This window comes from Capricornis sumatraensis, chromosome 9 (assembly GCF_032405125.1).
Source record: "Capricornis sumatraensis isolate serow.1 chromosome 9, serow.2, whole genome shotgun sequence".
NCBI classification, from domain to species: domain Eukaryota; kingdom Metazoa; phylum Chordata; class Mammalia; order Artiodactyla; family Bovidae; genus Capricornis; species Capricornis sumatraensis.
The window spans coordinates 95,622,262-95,641,440 of record NC_091077.1 but is presented as its reverse complement, the minus strand read 5'-3'; the positions used below and the strand labels follow the sequence as shown (position 1 = coordinate 95,641,440).

The window sequence follows — 19,179 nt, the reverse complement described above, 5'->3', positions numbered from 1 at the left end:
TCCAGGGCGCTTTTCTAGTTTCCAGTAGTTCCTTGACTTATGACAGTAAAGCTCCAGGCTTCACAAGGCATTCTCCCTGTTTCCTGTCTGTGTCCATATCGCCCCCTTAAACAAGGACACCCATCAGATAGAAGCAGGGGTCCATCCTACTCCAACAGGACCTCATCTTAACTAATTACTTCCCCGGGCTTCCCTGGTGGCCCCGACGGTAAAAGCGTCTGCCCACAATGCAGGAGACGCAGGTTGGATCGCTGCGTCGGGAAAATCCCCTGGAGAAGGAAATGGCAACCCACTCCAGTACTCTTGCTTGGAAAATTCCATGGATGGAAGAGCCTTGTAGGTTACAGTTCATGGGGTCACAAAGAGTCGGACACAACTAATTGACTTCACTTTCTTTCTTTTCTAATTACATTTCTGACCCTATTTCCAAATAAAGTCACATTCTGACGTATTGGGGGGTATGATTCAGCATATGAATTTTTGGAGGACACAGTTCAACTCATTGTAACAGCATCTTTCTAATGGAAATAAGACAAGGGTGAAGACGAATTTGTCTTCCAAGGACAGCATCCAAAGAAGTGAAAAGACACCCAAATAATGGAAGGCAATTTTTGCAAAGCATATACTTCACAAGGGACTTGCATCTAGAATATATAAACAGCTCTTACAACTAAGGAACAAAGGACAAATAATTTAACTAAAAATGGGCAAAATATCTGAATATACACTTCTCCAAAGAAGAAACACAAATGGCCAATTAACACATGAGAAAGTTCAATATTATCATCGATGAGAGAAATGCAAATACAAACCATAAGGTGCCCCTTCATGCTATGGCTAGATATAGGCATAGGATGGCTAGGATCAAGAAGCCAGATAAAAGTAAATGTTGACAAAGATGGAGAGAAACTGGAAGCTCATACACTGCTGGTGGAAATAATGTGTTGAAAATAATAATGTGTTGAAGAATAGTCTGGTAGTTCCTCCAAAGATTAAACATGGAGTTGCTGTATGATCCAGCAATTTCACTCCTGGTTATGTACCCAGGAGAACTGAAAATTTGTGCTCATACAAAAACTGGTAAATGAATGATCATAGCAAAGTGAAGTTTGCTCAGTTGTGCCTAACTCTTTGGGACCCCACGGACTGTAGCTCATGGAATTCTCCAGGCCAGAATCCTGGAGCAGGCAGCCTTTCCCTTCTCCAGGGGATCTTCCCTATCCAGGAACTGAACCCACATCTCCTGCATTGCAGGTGGATTCTTTACCAACTGAGCTACCAGGGAAGCCCATGGTTCTATAACTGTGAGCATTATTCAAAACAACCAAAAAGTGTGAACAACAAGAAGCCAGACACAGAACATCATATGCTGTATTATTTGATTTTTTGTTTTTAAATGTCCAGACTAGGCAAGTCTATAGAGAGAAAAAAAATAGATTAGTTATTGCCTAAGAGTGAAGAGAGGAAGGAAGTGACTTCTAATGGGTACAGATTCCTCCTGGGGGTGATGAAAATGCTCTTAAAATTGACCATGTTGAGAAGTGCACAGTTCTGTAAATAAACTAAAGACCACTGCCTCTGACTGGGGCAAGTTGCTTAACCTCCCAGGGTTTCATTTTCTCCTTGCAAACTAAGGACAACTGCCTTCCTTTTAAGGTTACTGTGAGGATAAGATGAACTAACGCACCGAAAATGCTTTCAGGCAGAGACTGGCACAAAATAAGCACGAGAGAGGTATTTGCTAATATTATTAAATGTGAATTGTGAAACTTTAATTCCATGTACGTTGCGTGAAAAGATAGAAGAGTAGACTCACAAAATATACTCTAAGAGCAAACCAGTTTTTCTAACACCTAATGATTTAAAATGACCGTGTCCTGAGAAAAAGTTTTTGGTGTCGAGTTGATACGTAAGTCCGGCAGAGATGGTAGGCCCTATTCCAGCTGTGAAAACCAAGCACAGACCCTACAAATCAGAGGATATAAAAAAAATCTTTTTAGAGATGATCTCCAGTGGGAATTTTTGAACGGCTTACTCTTTCTAGGGAGATGTTTACACTTCTGAAGATGCTGATTTTCGTTTTCCTTTATTTCTTACAGCTGTGCTGAAACAGACGCTTTCCTCCCGTTCATTTCTGTAGAATGTGTCCTTCAGGTTTTTGTTTGTTTTTGACCAGGGGAAGGTCCTGCAATATTTATGCAGGAAATGACACTTGGCCGCAGTTCTTGGCTGACTCTAGGCTGACTCAGATGCCTTCTTCCTCCTCCTGGCTGACAGTTGCCTGCACAGCCTGTTATTCAGCCAGCATTGTTTGTAGGATGCCTGTGGTATGCAGAGACCAAAGCGAACTGAAAACAAAATGGAGGCTAAGGTTTTGCTTTTAAGGCTTTACAGTCAGGACCAGCACACGGGGTTCATTCACGATGCATAATACATGATGCGCAATTATACAATCATGTACCGGCAGGAGCCTCTGAGGCAAAATTGCCAAGTGGGCTTGTCTCTGAGTTCTCCGAGGTCTCATTTTCTATTTTCCTTCCTCACTTCTAGGTGCTGCTTCACATAGTCAATACATATGCATCAAATGCCCTCTGTATACAGTATCCATAAATAAGTAACAGATCCTGCCCTCCCGGGCTTCCTACCCAAACAGTCCTTTCTGGGGGTATTGTTTTCATTCCAAAATCCACTCCCCCAATCCTCTTCCAGCTTGAGGGTCTTCTCTCCTTACAGCCCTTTTGCTGTAAAGAAATAAATATTAATTTAAAAAAATAAAATCAAGGGACTTCCTTGGTGGTCCAGTGGTTAAGGCTTTACTTTCCAATGTACGGGTTGTGGGCTTGACCCCTAGTCAGGAAGCTAAGATCCTACATATCTCCCGGTGAAAAAATCAAGACATAGAACAGAAGAAATATTGTAACAAATTCAATAAAGACTTTAACAATGACCCATATAAAAAAATCTTTTAAGAAGTCACACTAAAGCATGATTAATGAATTACAATTTAATATTTCAACTTTCATTAACTGAAAGGGATGAATCTGTAATTGTGGACTTATAGAAGAAGAGGCCACTAGATAAGGAGGGATGTATTTTTGGGAAAAAAAAAATCCATCAGTTTCCCTTTTTAGGCAGCACTTAGATTTGGATTTGCAAGGTCAGTAATGGAGGTGTTATTTCTTTTCTAGGTCCTCAGTGAGGTGGTGGAGCCAACACCACCTCCCTTGGACTTAAAATCCAAATACTTTGGCTTCCCAGAGAAATAGTCAACTGAAAGCAGGTGAATAACATGCTTTTCCTACCTGGTAATGGCATTTCTAGAATATAGAGCATTATTTTTAAGACTGTGCTTTCATCAGAGGTATCAAAACTATTTTCTAGAAGAACTGACTTATTTGAAAAGACCCTGATGCTGGGAAAGATTGAAGGTGGGAGGAGAAAGGAAGGATAGAGGATGAGATGGCTGGATGGCATCACTGGCTCAATAGACATGAGTCTGAGTGAACTCCGGGAGTTGGTGATGGACAGGGAGGCATGGCGTGCTGCAATTCATGGGGTGGCAAAGAGTCGGACATGACTGAGTGACTGAACTGAACTGAACTGTGCTAAAGGGGCTCCCCAGGGGGTGCTAATGGTAAAGAATATGCCTGCCGATGCAGGAGACCTGGGTTGGATCCCTGAGTCAGGAAGATCCCCTGGAGGAGGAAATGGCATCCCACTCCATTATTATTGCTTGGAGAATTCCATGAACAGAGGAGCCTGGTGGGCTACAGTCCATGGGGTCTCAAAGAGTCACACAGGTCTGAGCATCTGAGCACATAGCAGATTGTATGGTTCTAAAACAGAAATAATGTCCGTCCTATCTTTTAAGTCTTTTCATAGGCAACTTGCTTTGCCTACTTTAAAATGGGGTTTGTGATTATAATTGAGGACTGTTTGGATGACTAGAGGGACATGCCAGGTGGTATTAACATGGGAACTCCTTACAGAGGCATCAACCCAAAATATTGTATTGAAAACAAAAAATATAGTATAATTCAAAAGAGGAAGATATGAACTTTGAAGTGCGGGAAATCGTGTGTGTAAATACCTAAAGATGAGAATTAATGAGTCATGTACTGAGAATAGAAAACTGGTTATCCGAACTTCTCTGGGAGTATGGTAGAAGAAAAGGACTTTGGGAGGAAGGAAAATAAATTAGCAAAAGATCTTGAAATTACAGTTGTGAAGTAAAGTTTGCAGAAGTGATTGAGACAGAAATGTTTTCCTATCTTGTTAAGCCTGCATTTCTCAGACTTTCTAACCATTTCTCTTTAATGAATATTGGAAAATTTTCCTGATTTAAATTCTGAACAGTCTGTTTATACTGCTAACTTAAGTTTGATACACGATTAGGCACCCCACAACATTATTTCTGAGAAATCGATATTACACAATCAATACCACAAACTAATTGCCACCCTAAGGAGCCTCTCATGTAAGCGTCGCTGCTGCTGCTGCTGCTAAATCGCTTCAGTCATGTCCGACTCTGTGTGACCTCATAGATGGCAGCCCACCAGTTTCCCCCGTCCCTGGGATTCTCCAGGCAAGAACACTGGAGTGGGTTGCCATTTCCTTCTCCAATGCATGAAAGTGAAAAGTGAAAGTGAAGTCGCACAGTCATGTCCGACTCCTAGCGACCCCATGAACTGCAGCCTACCAGGCTCCTCTGTCAATGGGATTTTCCAGGCAAGAGTACTGGAGTGGGGTGCCATTGCCTTCTCCACATGTAAGTGTTAGGCATTTGCATATTGGAAAAAAGTTATAATGGTTTCTGGGAATATCCTAGACTAGGTACCCTGACTAACCTTCTTGCTAAAAATAACCAGAACTGTAAAATGAAATATATTTTTTCAAATGATTTGAGTGCATTGGTCACCTGAAAAGTAGTGGAGAACAGTCGTCTATAAAAAACTAAGTGCAAGCAGGAAAGCTGGGTTAGCAGAAGGCTAAAGCCGATGTTAACATGAGGGCTAAAATTTCAGTTTTCAAGGCTTGAGAGTGGAGGGGATTGAGGTTGAAGCTAGAGCCAGCCAGGCTTATGTTAGGAAGCATAATAGAAAACAAAATTTAGGTGTAGGCTGTTTACAAATGACTCATATGAAACTAAAGCATACAGAAAAATTCAGACAGGGTTCAAGAAGATGCACAAAGCAAATACAAACCAAAAGAAACCAGTGGGATAGCTATGTTAGTAGCTGGAGAAATTGTCCCTTCAGTTCAGTTCAGTTGCTCAGTCGTGTCCGACTCTTTGCGACCCCATGAATCGCAGCACGCCAGGCCTCCCTGTTCATCACCAACTCCCAGAGTTCACTCAGATTCACGTCCATCGAGTCCATGATGCCATCTAGCCATCTCATCCTCGGTCGTCCCCTTCTCCTCCTGCCCCTAATCCCTCCCAGCATCAGAGTCTTTTCCAATGAGTAAACTCTTCGCATGAGGTGGCCAAAGTACTGGAGTTTCAGCTTTAGCATCATCCCTTCCAAAGAAATTCCAGGGTTGATCTTCAGAATGGACTGGTTGGATCTCCTTGCAGTCCAAGGGACTCTCAAGAGTCTTCTCCAACACCACAGTTCAAAAGCATCAATTCTTCGGTGCTCAGCCTTCTTCACAGTCCAACTCTCACATCCATACACGACCACTGGAAAAACCATAGCCTTGACTAGACGGACCTTAGTTGGCAAAGTAGTATCTCTGCTTTTGAACATACTATCTAGGTTGGTCATAACTTTTCTTCCAAAGAGTAAGCATCTTTTAATTTCATGGCTGCAGTCACCATCTGCAGTGATTCTGGAGCCCTCGAAAATAAAGTCTGACGCTGTTTCCACTGTTTCCCCATCTATTTCCCATGAAGTGATGGGACTGGATGCCATGATCTTCGTTTTCTGAATGTTGAGCTTTAAGCCAACTTTTTCACTCTCCTCTTTCACTTTCATCGAAGCTTTTTAGCTCCTCTTCACTTTCTGCCATAAGGGTGGTGTCATCTGCATATCTGAGGTTATTGATATTTCTCCCGGCAGTCTTGATTCCAACTTGTGTTTCTTCCATTCCAGCGCTTCCCATGATGTACTCTGCATAGAAGTTAAATAAGCAGGGTCACAATATACAGCCTTGACGCACTCCTTTTCCTATTTGGAACCAGTCTGTTGTTCCATGTCCAGTTCTAACTGTTGCTTCCTGACCTGCATACAGATTTCTCAAGAGGCAGGTTAAGTTGTCTGGTATTCCCATCTCTTTCAGAATTTTCCACAGTTTATTGTGATCCACACAGTCAAAGGCTTTGGCATAGTCAGTAAAGCAAAAATAGATGTTTTTCTGGAACTCTATTGCTTTTTCCATGATCCAGAGGATGTTGGCAATTTGATCTCTGGTTCTTCTGCCTTTTCTAAAACTAGCTTGAACATAAGGGAGTTCCCCGTTCATGTATTGCTGAAGCCTGGCTTGGATAATTTTGAGCATTACTTTACTAGCATGTGAGATGAGTGCAATTGTGTGGTAGTTTGAGCATTCTTTTGCATTGCCTTACTTTGGAATTGGAATGAAAACTGACCTTTTCCAGTCCTGTGGCCACTGCTGAGTTTTCCAAATTTGCTGGCATATTGAGTGCAGCACTTTCACTGCATCATCTTTCAGGATTTGAAACAGCTCCACTGGAATTCCATCACCTCCACTAGCTTTGTTCATAGTGATGCTTTCTAAGGCCCACTTGACTTCACATTCCAGGATGTCTGGCTCTAGATGAGTAATCACACCATCGCGATTATCCGAGTCATGAAGATCTTTTTTGTACAGTTCTTCTGTGTATTCTTGCCACCTCTTCTTAATAGCTTCTGCTTCTGTTAGGTCCATACCATTTCTGTCCTTTATTGAGCCCATCTTTGCATGAAATGTTCCCTTGGTATCTCTAATTTTCTTGAAGAGATCTCTAGTCTTTCCCATCCTATTGTTTTCCTCTATTTCTTTGCATTGATCGTACTGTGTGTAAAATATACATATACTTCAAATCCAGCAAACCCACTTCTTTCATAATCCCTTTCACTCTTCTTTCTTTAGGACTTGGAGACATAACTGATAAGATTAAGGTTTTAGCAGGCAGACAACAGATGGTTGATTCAAAGTCTATAAATATAATTACGTGCAGAATGAAAGATAGTGACATAGTCAAATGGAAATCAGGTCACAATGAATTCAGATAAAGAGGTATTTTGTTGCAGAATATAAATGTGACCACTATAAACAATCTTGCATTTCACAGACATTAATGTTTAAGAAGAAAACTAGGTTCTGTGACTACATAGAGGCTCTCATAGCTTGAAATAGAATAACCCCTTTCCCTGCCAAAAACATTTTCAAAAAACAAAACAAACCTAAGAACTTCCCTCAGAAAATTAGGATCTCTCCAGGAAGTTCCTTGCCAGGCTTGCTTTTCTGAAACTTCAAAGAGACCCCGGTGACACAGCTAAGAGTTAAATGCAGAAGCAGGTACATGAAGTAGGTAAAGAAATTCATATCATGGTAGTGAGTTGGACTCTGAGGGCTGAAAGACCTATTCTGTCTGGCACAAACACTAAAAGGGAACAAGCCATTGCTCTGGGCTCCCCTGCCTGGAAGGTTTTCACTCTGAGTGGGCTTTGGAAACCACAAAATTTTCCCTGTGCCTCTGTGGGGAGTAGGAAAGCATGGTGAAGTTGGGTCTGGTCGGTCACACCATCATTATCCGTGGTATTGTATATAACCTTTTCATGACTTGTTTGTCCATTCAAGGTGAAAGTGAAAGTGAAGTTGCTCAGTCATCCAACTCTTTGTGACCCCCATGGACTGTAGCCTACCAGGCTCCTCCATCCATGAGATTTTCCAGGCAAGAGTGCTGGAGTGGGTTGCCATTTCCTTCTCCAGGAGATCTTCCCGACCTAGGGTTTGAACCCAGGTCTCGCACATTGTAGGCAGACACTTTACCCTCTGAGCCACCAGGAAAGTCCTCATTCAAGGTAAGAGAAACTAAAACTAACATTAGCCAAGCCTTAGTTTGTTTTAGGGGTCTGACATCCACCATAAAGGTTTTGAAATACCACACTAATAAATGTGTTTCTTTTTTTTTTAAAAAAAACTCTTTATTCATTAAAACATCATTGGCACAGCACTTCTCATGTTCAATCTCATCAAATAATAAAATTTCCACTTTCTGTACTCAATTCTTAAGAATCTGAGAGATTAACTAAAAAGAGAAGAATTAAAAACCTGGAAACTTATGGCAGATAAGTTATTACACAAGAGAAAGAACTTCTCTTACTAACGGCAATATTAACGGCACAATTCAACCAAAACGCATATATATTTTACTGCATAATTTACATATTATTTTGGTGGAAAAAATAGCATTCTTTATTCTTTCAGTTTCTTTATGCAAAAATACACTTGTACAGGGACATCACTTAGATGTTATACAAACCTGGTAGAGCCATGAACAGGCCAACTCTAGAATCCAAGATGCTTGAAAGACTCCAATAAATTATTTAAAAACAAACTTAACAAAATATGTACTGGATCACACCCATGTCCATCCAAAATGTATCCTGGCTCTTACTGTGGCAGTAGAGAAAGGTCTACAGACCTTTATGCTATGAAATAATTTAAAAGGGATTGGATAATACCCTGCCACCCTACTCCCACCCAAATAATCCCAGCCTTCTTTGATAACCAAGATAAGCCAGTAATCTGTGTATTGATTCAAATTTTTCAGGAACTTATTATACTTTATACTGACTTATACGTGGATCATGAATTTAATAAATTTACTTCCTTTATTTAGAGTGACGTTTTATTTCCTACTACCTTAGTCAAACAGTTAAGTCAAACAATTTCAAAGATGGAGATTCCCTTAAAATATGAAGAAACGCCAAAACTGGTTTACAAAATATAGTGATACATTTAAATATTTATAGCAAACTAAGCCAAAATGTATACAAAATATATTTAAGCCAAAATAGATCCAATAGCATGATCTAACTCAGCAATTTTCAAAAGATTTATTACAAATGCAATAGGGCATGAGTTAAAGTGGGGTGATACCATCTTTCTCTCCTGTACCACTGTGACTTCAGATTTAACTTCATTTAGAGATGACCTCAGAAGTCTGTTTTCAAGGTTCTTCATGAACGTGAGGCTCAAGCCAGAAGGACCTCGCTTCCCTGTTAAACCCTGATGTCTAGTTTGTAATAACCTGAGATTTGGTGATAAGTCTGTTTTCCTGATTCACATGCTTCATAATTTGATTGAGATTTTACATGAATGATAAAAAATAAATAAACTATTCAGGCTGAGCTGAGAGAGCAGAAGGGTGAGGAGATGGAAAGATGTGAAAGAAAGATTTTTTTTTTTTTTTTTTTTTTGCAGACTGGTTATGTTTCCTTGGAAGTAACCTGGTTGGGAAAACTCCAGGATACTATGGAAGACTTAAAAAGCATCAAAGAAGCAAAATAGTAGTTGCCTCAAGTGGGGCAGTGTAGACAGTCTGTGTTGTGGCAGCTATTTCTGTCTATATCTCCACATATCTCCATTATTCAGGAGGTTTAATTTAAAATAGGCTACTGGGGCTCCACCCCAGCATATGTCTGTCAGCTAGAAGTGATAGCTGAGCACAGGCAGCTGTGTAGGCTGACTTCTTGAGGCTTCTTACAGGTTGCTGCTGCTGCTGCTAAGTCACTTCACTGCTGCTAAGTTGTGTCTGACTCTGTGTGACCCCATAGATGTCAGCCCACCAGGCTCCCCCGTCCCTGGGATTCTCCAGGCAAGAAGACTGGAGTGGGTTGCCATTTCCTTCTCCAATGCATGAAAGTGAAAAGTGAAAGTGAAGTCGCTCAGTCGTGTCTGACTCTTTGCGAGCCCATGGACTGCAGCCTACCCAGGCTCCTCCGTCCATGGGATTTTCCAGGCAAGAGTACTGGAGTGGAGTGCCATTGCCTTCTCCGTCTTACAGGTTAAACTATCTGAAACATTGGCTTGAGCTCTGCCCACTTCCCACAGACACAGCATCTGATGTGCTGTTTCTATTGACCATTTAAGTAGTAATCAGTAGCCATTTCCTCAGGGTGGGAAGGTTCTTCTCCAGCCACTTAATATTTTTGGATATGGTTTCCAGAATAATTTGAAATATATCTAGATGTGATCCTTGGGCCTTAAGAGATTCAAAGAACAGTTCCACCTGAAAGTAAAGCCAGGAAAGAATTACTGATATGGTTCATAAAACACTTTCTCTTTCAGAGGGCTTCAAAACAGCTTGCAGACTATACAAACACAGGTGCAAGCGTTTTTCTGCCAACCTCTAAAAAAGTTATTTTCTTCATCTCTTTTTGGGGCATAATTATTTCACTTTATCTTCAAACAATAGGTAAAGCAAGACAGGAATGACAAATCTTACAAGTAAGCACTCTGTAGGTAAAAAAAGGTAAGAGATTGAGTCAAGTTCATAGCGTAAGCAGTGATCTGGGATTAAAGTTCTGAATTTGCTTTAAAATGAAATAAATTCAAGATTTATTGTGGAAAGACAATGTAAAACACAAGAATGCTTTTTAAAAAGAGGTTAGTAGAACTACCATAAAGGGGAATATTGTTAAAAAAGACCTTCAAGCATTCTTTCAAACGTCAATATAATCACTCAAGCGATGATACAATGCAAACTAAAGAATACAAAAGGACTCATCCCTCAAGTGTAATTTTCATTTTGAACGCTATGAACATTAGTTCTGTCTCTTCCATTTACTTTCTAGGTGACATTGGACAAACAGCTTATTTTCTTTTAATAAAATAACAACTTAAAACCAGATTGCATCTAAATTTACTTTCAATTCTATAACTTGAACTTTTAATTTTAAATTGTTGGCAATAGAGAGTCACAAACCTCCTGCAACTCATCCTTGGAAGAAAAATGAGATGTTGTACCAGAGACGATCATTCTTATGGGGAATGAGCCCAAATCAAATCTGAAAATAAAAGGAATTTCATAGATGTAAGTAATAGGAACAATGACCTTATGTTTATAACATGCTATATATATTTAAACTATGTAACATTAGTAACTGTATGATAAACTTGTACATTACAATGGATACTATCAATTACCACAAGATTAGCTCATATGCATCTGGGAAAATCTGAAAGCTATAAAGTTTGTTAAATTTGACCATAAGATTAAAATTTAGATAAAGCTTTTATAGGAAATATGATGCATGTTTATGTTTAAATTTAAGTTCATATTTAAAGCAGCACCCTACAATTTTTGATTATGCATGCATTCCATCAACAAAATTTTTTGACCAAGAATTTCCCAATATGCACATTTTTATTTATGAATTATATGTATATACTAACTTAAAGGTAAAAAGGAAAACATAAGAATAAGATGAGAAATGATACATGTGGTAATATTTTCTTCTTGCACTGTAAGGCATTGTCTTGTAAACTTCCCCAACTCATTTTGGACATCACTGTGTTTAAACATCATATTTATTGGGGCATTGTTGGTGGAACTCTTGTTCAAAGCCACAGATGGCATCATTTACCCCCCTGTCTTACAAAGAGAATCTGGCCACAGGTCTAAGGGGTTCATGCTATAAAGCAGAGCACAGATACATCTCAGACATGCTGCCAAGTCTGGGCTCTGTACATGGTCGAAGAGGAGAATAATTTCCAGTTACAAAATAAATCTATAGCACTGCAGAGAAATCTGATCATCCAGGAGGGAACGGAGAGTCACGCGAACCACAAAACCAATGGTTCCAGTAGGGTGTTTAAGGAAAGTGCTTTTTGTTTTGTTTTAAAAAAACAGTTTCTAACTAATTTGGTTTCATGTGGATGTCAACCCCTTTAAGGTCTGGAAGGGGTAGAAACGTGCTTTTTGCTCACAAAAATCTATCGGTGAGAACCCTGAGTCCTTTATGACTAAGAAATGAGAGGGATGAGAAACTGAGGATGACTGACATCAGACACGCTAAATGACACAGAAATCAGCAAATTGCACAGCTCTTTCATTTAGGGTGTTTTCCATGGAGTTAATAAGTGATATTTTGGATTGGGATGAGGAATGGTTGGGCACCTTCGCAGGCGGTCTGTTGTGAGAGAAAGCCATGCCATCCTGTATGTTCCGAGGAAATCTAATCTTTATTGCTTTTGTTCTGGAACTATCTTAGGGCCAGGAGCATATTGCAGTGAGCTATAGTTCTCCCAAAAGTTGAAACCCCAGAGAAAACTCATAACCTATCTACTTTTGGAAGGGAGCTCCCCAGGCACTTCTGATTAATTTCTTCTATTGCCTCCAAGCTCTCCACTGTGTTACCTCTCCAAGGGAACTGGAGGTAGGGATGAGTTCTCTTCAAAATTTCTGAAGTTTTTTTTCCCCCCAGAACAAAACTGTATTAACAAAGTAAACGAAATATTTTGCTGTACTATATATGGCTTCATTGCATTCTTCTGGGCTAGGGAGAGAGCCAGAAGGGAAAAGGGCCTGGGGTTGATGACTGGATTTAACTCAGCTCTTACTTGTTCCCAGCAATTCGTCATGGCCTGAGATGAGTAACAGAAATCTGTTTCCCATCCCCTGTTTTTCATTCTTCTCCCTTATATCTGGACAGCAGGCTAGTGAGTTTTAAAATCGACACACTTCATCAAACCATTTGAGTAAAATTAGTGTCATTCATATGCTTTAGGGAACATCTGATTACACTTGGTTTTAGGCAACTGAAATATCTGGGTGGAAGAATACACATTGTGAAAGTCACTCAGTCGTGCTCGACTCTTTGTGACCACGTGGACTATACAGTCCATGGAATTCTCCAGGCCAGGACACTGGAGTGGGTAGCCTTTCCCTTCTCCAGGGGATCTTCCCAACCCAGGCATCGAACCCAGGTCTGCCGTATCGCAGGCGGATTCTTTACCAGCTGAGCCACCAGGTAAGCCCAAGAATACTGGAGTGGGTAGTCTATCCCTTCTCCAGCGGATCTTCCCAACCCAGAAATTGAACCTGGGTCTCTGCATTGCAGGCGGATTCTTGACCAACTGAGCTATTAGGATATAAACAAATACCAACTTTTTAAGGAGATGGGTCCAATTTTCTTTTACAAAGTTCCAGGCTAGTTGCTGCCCCTCTGGATTTCTGGCAATCGCAAAAAGAAGAGCTGCCAAGTCCTGTGTCTTGATAACCTTCCCTTCCATTCCTAGTTCAATTAACCTGAAGAAGCAAAGATCACTTAATTTTTCACGGCATGATTTATAATGGAAATTAACTCAGGCTATCAGTATATTGAAAGCATCAGAGAGAAAGAGGCACAACAAAAGTGTAATGTACCGAAAACAGTAATAAACTCTCTACTGGCTAACATTTTTAATATTCCAGTTAAACGTTTACTTTTCTCTAGAAGTAATTTTATCCGCTTATTATTTCAGTAAACTTCAACTAGCATCATAAACACAAAAATGTATTTTTTAATAATAATTTTCCTCCAAGGTTCTGACAGTAAAACATAGCTATTTGCTTAGTATCAATCACATGATTAAGGAACATCTGTTTTCACTATGTGTATTTTGTCAATACATGGTTTTTGGAAAAAATTCAAGATGGTTCAAATCCTGATTTCGTTATTATTACATGCCTTTGAATTGGATGGCTGAATTTTAGTAACTTTCCTGAATATGTGTAAGTTTACTTTTAACAACTTAAATTCACTTACTTCATTAACTTTTCCTGATGTTTGCTGGTTGACAATGCATACAGGATTTTGTTTTTTTCAGCGCCTGACAATGACAGTTCATATTGCTCTAAAAGGTAATTCCATCCTGCTGTTGTCTGAGCCCCCACAGAATACACGATCTTTAAAACATCTGTTGGGATACTGTAATATTAAGCACAAAAGTGAAAAAAAGTTCTATGAAAGAAAAAATTAGTTTTTCTTATGACGATTTTAAATTCTAAAACAGAATCACCCTTGAGTTATTTCCTTAGTTATTTAATTTAGCACAGTTGTTTAGAGTTCAGTCATTTATACTATAATTCCTTAAAATGATAAGATGCAATATTATTATTTTCTGTCCCCCTAAAAGAAGACACCATGGTTTTCAAGTTTTATTGTCCTAAAGGACACTAACTAGTCTTTAATTTAGTTATGATTTTTAATTCCAAATATAATTGATCAGTAATAGCCAATATCAATATTGATGGCTTGGAAAACCCACAGTACAGAGAAGCAGGGATGGGACAGGAAATTTGCATTTATCATACAGGGTCCATAACATTGTACTAGTCTCTATATAACTTACTTAACTGCCAAAGCTACCCAGTGAGATGTAAAAGTTACCCTAGTTTTTTAAAAGTGGAAATAAAGCCCATAAAGTTTAAGTAACTTGCACTGAGGTGACATATCAGCCTTTTTCGAGATGGGACTTAGACCTATGATTCTAAAACTGTACTATTTCCACTGTACTATATGTACATAAGTATCCCAAGAGCCTTTGAATCATAAAACTAAAATTAACCAAATTATAATCCACATTATTTTTTATTTTAGTGTATTTTACTAAAGGAAATCAGTCCTGGGTGTTCATTGGAAGGACTGATGTTGAAGCTGAAACTCCAGTATTTTGGCCACCTGATGCGAAGAGCTGACTCATTTGAAAAGACCCTGATGCTGGGAAAGATTGAAGGCAGAAGGAGATGGGGATGACAGAGGATGAGATGGTTGGATGGCATCACCGACTCAACGGACATGAGTTTGGGTAAACTCCAGGAGTTGGTGATGGACAGGGAGGCCTGGCATGCTGTGGTTCATGGGGTCTCAAAGAGTTGGACGTGACTGAGCAATTGAACTGAACTGTACAAATGTATAAAAATTGGCAACAAATGAATCATGAGTCCCTTGAAGGTAGGACACCTAGCTATTTCTTTCACTAGCTTATTCTTACCACTAACTGCGGTGCCTGGCACAGAAGCAGCAGGCAAAGCATTGTATTCTGAATTCATGAATAAAGGAAGTATCTATAAAGGATTAATACTGATGGTCCTAAACTTTAAAAAAATAAACCTACAGTATTTGATTAGGTACTCTTGATTACAATCTTAAATGAGATTTTCCTATAATTTGTTCATAGTATAGCCTCCTATACTACAGGATGTTGAACCATCGTATCTATTGGACTTGAGTTACTTCAGGTAAGATCATTCCTCTTGTAAGTACCATAAAGACAGAATATATTCTGATGTGCTACAGGGCAGCAAACTGTTTATATTTCAGCCTCATTCATACAGTTTATTCAAACATGAACAAAAAGAAGAGAAAAATACAGCTAAAAGATTTTTTTCCTGAAACTGATTTTAGGCCTAAATCCTAAAGAGTGAAAAAGTCCAAAAAGAAGAAAACAAATTGCTTTTTAAAAAAATAAGAAGTCAAGAAAAGATTTCAAAAAAGCTCATGGAGATTTAGTTATATGGAGACAAATTGTGATAGCATTTCATAACAATTTGGCAGAGGAAAAATTGACTCTATTGCTTTCAGTTCAGTTCAGTTCAGTTCAGTTCAGTTGCTCAGTCATGTCTGACTCTTTTGGACCCCATGAATCACAGCACGCCAGACCTCCCTGTCCATCACCAACACCCAGAGTTCACTCAGACTCATGTCCATCGAGTCGGTGATGCCATCCAGCCATCTCATCCTCTGTTGTCCCCTTCTCCTCCTGCCCCCAATCCCTCCCAGCATCAGAGTCTTTTCCAATAAGTCAACTCTTCACATGAGGTGGCCAAAGTATTGGAATTTCAGCTTCAGCATCAGTCCTTCCAGTGAACACCCAGGACTGATCTCCTTTAGAATGGACTGGTTGGATCTCCTTGCAGTCCAAGGGATTCTCAAGTGTCTTCTCCAACACCACAGTTCAAAAGCATCAATTCTTCAGCACTCAGCTTTCTTCACAGTCCAACTCTCACATCCATACATGACCACTGGAAAAACCATAGCCTTGACTATACAGACCTTTGTTGGCAAAGTAATATCTCTGCTTTTCAATATGCTGTCTAGGTTGGTCATAACTTTCCTTCCAAGGAATAAGCATCTTTTAATTTCATGGCAGCAATCACCATCTGCAGTGATACCTGGTATTAAGCTGTGAATTTTTTTTCTATTCTAAGAAATGAATTTTCCTTAATTCACATACAGATTTGATTTCTCAAAACATCCAGCTTGAAAGTCAGAGTTTTAATAGCAACGATATAGAATCATGTGCTGCACAGAAATTAAGGCTTACATTGAAAAGACTGTGGAGTCTTTTAGTACTATGGGTTGCAGCTGCTAGACTGAACTACAACAGAATCGATCTGATCCCTGGGCATCTACCTGATTACAGCAACCAATGGAATCAATTTTGCCACCGTGCACACGCTTTAGATGGCCCAAATCATCAGTTTCCTATCAAAGCTGAAGCTTGAGACTAAGATGTGGTATGTGGTGTATGTGGTGTGGTATTGCTTGATGAGGAAGTAAATACACTGAACAAAGCTCCCTCCCCACCACCTCGTTTTTTGTTTCATCAATTGATCATTGGCGTTTTGATTGCATGTACATTTCACATTGCTTTTTATCTTTAAAAGGCATTATTACTCTTGGCGATCGGGCAGCACTCTAGTCTACCCCACTTTCACCCCCTGGCTGTCTTTCTGAAACCATGCTAATGCTTATTAGCTTTTCCCTGCAGGGAACTAAACCTCACTTCCCACAAAAATCTATTGAGCATTTACTATGTGAGAGTATGAACCAAGGGTATGTAATTCCCAGCATGTTTTTCTTTTTCCCTATCCTCACTAAAAGGTTTTAGATTTAATGTCTCGCATGATCAAAGACTTTTACATCAAAGTGAAAGGAACAAAGAACAGAGGTCCAGATTTACTTTAATTTTCCACTGGATTCCATCCACTGAGAGAAGAGTTCAGTTGCCTTCTGGATGCAAGGAGCATGGTTCAGGTAACAGGCCAGCTTTAAGACAATGGAGCGAAGCATTCTGTCCCAGACGGAGCCCTCGTCAACCCAGCTTTGCGTGTCAATCACTGGCTTAAAATACTGGAGAAGGTAATGCTGCAGAAAGCATAGGATGGTTTACAGAGAGGCTAAATTTAGTTCTTAACACAGCTCTCACTCACCCATCTAATGGGTTCAACTCTAAACAGTATGCATGAATGTTTCCTGAAGCATAGAACTACTAACTCCTATATTTTGCTTCTCTTTTTCTGGTGTGTGGTCTCCGCCCACCCCAGTTTGTGTCTCCATTAGAAGTACAATTTAATTTCTTATCTGAGAGGGGACTATCAATTAATGTAAGATAAAATCTCCTTAAGAGGGATGCTTTGCTTATGACCCTGGTACCCAGCTCTTAGGCTGATGGTGACAAAGACCAGGGGATATTCAACCATTAGATACTTAAGTGGTGACTGTGCTCCCAGGCAATTTCCTTAGATTCGCCAAGCTTTAACCCCAAGAATTCACACAAAATAGAACAAGTCTCACTGATCATCCAGCTGCTGTGTCTTTTACTTAATGAACCTTCTGAAAGGAACACAAACCTTGAGATTTTCAGTGACATCTGAAATGTTCCTTCTTTCCACCATGCGGTAAAGCAATTCTAGGTATTCCAGACCTTTGAGAAGCGCGGGAATGCTCGTTTCACGTTGGAGGTAGCGAGTCAGGTCAAGGGCTTTGTCTAGGGTCAGCCTTCCTGCACTGAGGTATAAAACAAACGTTGGAGGTTTGTGCATATCTGACAGTTCTCAATATTTCAAAAGTAGTAAGACAAATATGATACAGAGAGCAATAACAGAAGCACCTCATTATATTCAAACCATTCGGTTTAAATCCTAGCTCTCCCACTGATGTGGGCAAATTTACCTCTGAGCTTCACCTGCCTCCTGTATATAACGGGAATAATATTAGTATCTACTTTAAACCTCTGTTGTGAGGATTAAATGAGTTAATACAGGTAAAGTGCTTAGAATAATTGCCTAAACATAAATAAGAGTTTTCTAAATGAAATAAACAGCTAATATTAATATCTTGTGCCAAATAATATCAAACTTTTCATGTATTAGTCATTCTCTAATTGCTTAATTTGTGGTTTTGAATTGTTCCTCCGTGTGTATTCGGAAATTTTGAGGACAGGTGCCATATCTTTTTTTTTTTTTTTTTTTCATGTCCCTTCCTAGAACCTAACAGAGAAGCCACAGTTATTCTGAATAGGACAAAACAAGGATTTTCTTTGTTTTTAACGAATCTATTTAGATTCTAAAGTGATGTCTTCTTTATATTTCCCTTTAATGCAAACAAACAACAACACTATCATTCTGAGTGCTAAAACTTCAGTGTCTCTTTTATAAAGGAAGTAAGTCATTATATTGTCACCTTCATAAAGTGGTTGCTCACTTATGTTTCTGAGAAGCCCTGTGTCCCTGCAGCATCTATAACCCATTCTTGCCAGCATCCAACTCCCAAATTAAGCATAATAGTTTGATATGGAAACAGATTCTGGAACAAAGATACCTGTGTTGAATTTTTCATTAATATAATGCCCTATCTCCTTAGAGATTTTTAAGATTTTAAATGCTCATCTGAAACAAGGGAACTGAAGCTAGAAAGAAGTGGCATCAAAAAGAACCAACTTGTGTCGTGACTATACTCTTCTCAGTCACAATGGCATAGTGCTTTAAAACAGACCCACAGGAAATTTTCTAAAAATTTCATTTGAAGACAGAGGGCTGGACCATATGCACTATGATTTTATAGTCTGCTATATTTTTAAAAATACAAACCCACAAAATGTCACTATTCCTTCCGCACGTGTAAGTGTCACAACATGTGGTGCACTAGCTAAGTATAAATATAGTCACAACCTTTACAATTTTAAATGTTAACTCTAGTACACAATCCATTCATTACATTGCTCACACTGGGGAAATCAATATGAAACTGGTAGAGAAATTAAGGAGGAATTGGCTGCTTATGTTTAGACTTGCCTGGAAAGACAAGCTCTTTCCTTCTATTTACCATCAACAGAATAATATATAGAATAAATCAGGTCACAAGGTCACCAACAGAAAAAATATTAAGGATCAGGTGGAGT

The 19,179-nt window shown here is 39.3% G+C and overlaps 1 protein-coding gene across 1 annotated transcript in view; it reads right to left on the bottom strand.

Annotated features, from left to right (window-relative positions):
• Window positions 1–8,185: 8,185 nt before the first annotated feature.
• The window catches only part of ERAP2 (endoplasmic reticulum aminopeptidase 2), a 46,886-nt gene continuing 35,892 nt past the window's right edge, over window positions 8,186–19,179 (bottom strand). The window contains exons 14-19 of the mRNA XM_068979721.1: window positions 17,630–17,786; window positions 16,960–17,144; window positions 13,761–13,922; window positions 13,121–13,261; window positions 10,937–11,018; window positions 8,186–10,240 (exon numbers count right to left, since the gene is read on the bottom strand). Coding sequence (XP_068835822.1) covers window positions 10,097–10,240; window positions 10,937–11,018; window positions 13,121–13,261; window positions 13,761–13,922; window positions 16,960–17,144; window positions 17,630–17,786 — 871 coding nt within the window. The 3' untranslated portion in view covers window positions 8,186–10,096. The remainder of the gene's footprint in view (window positions 10,241–10,936; window positions 11,019–13,120; window positions 13,262–13,760; window positions 13,923–16,959; window positions 17,145–17,629; window positions 17,787–19,179) is intronic.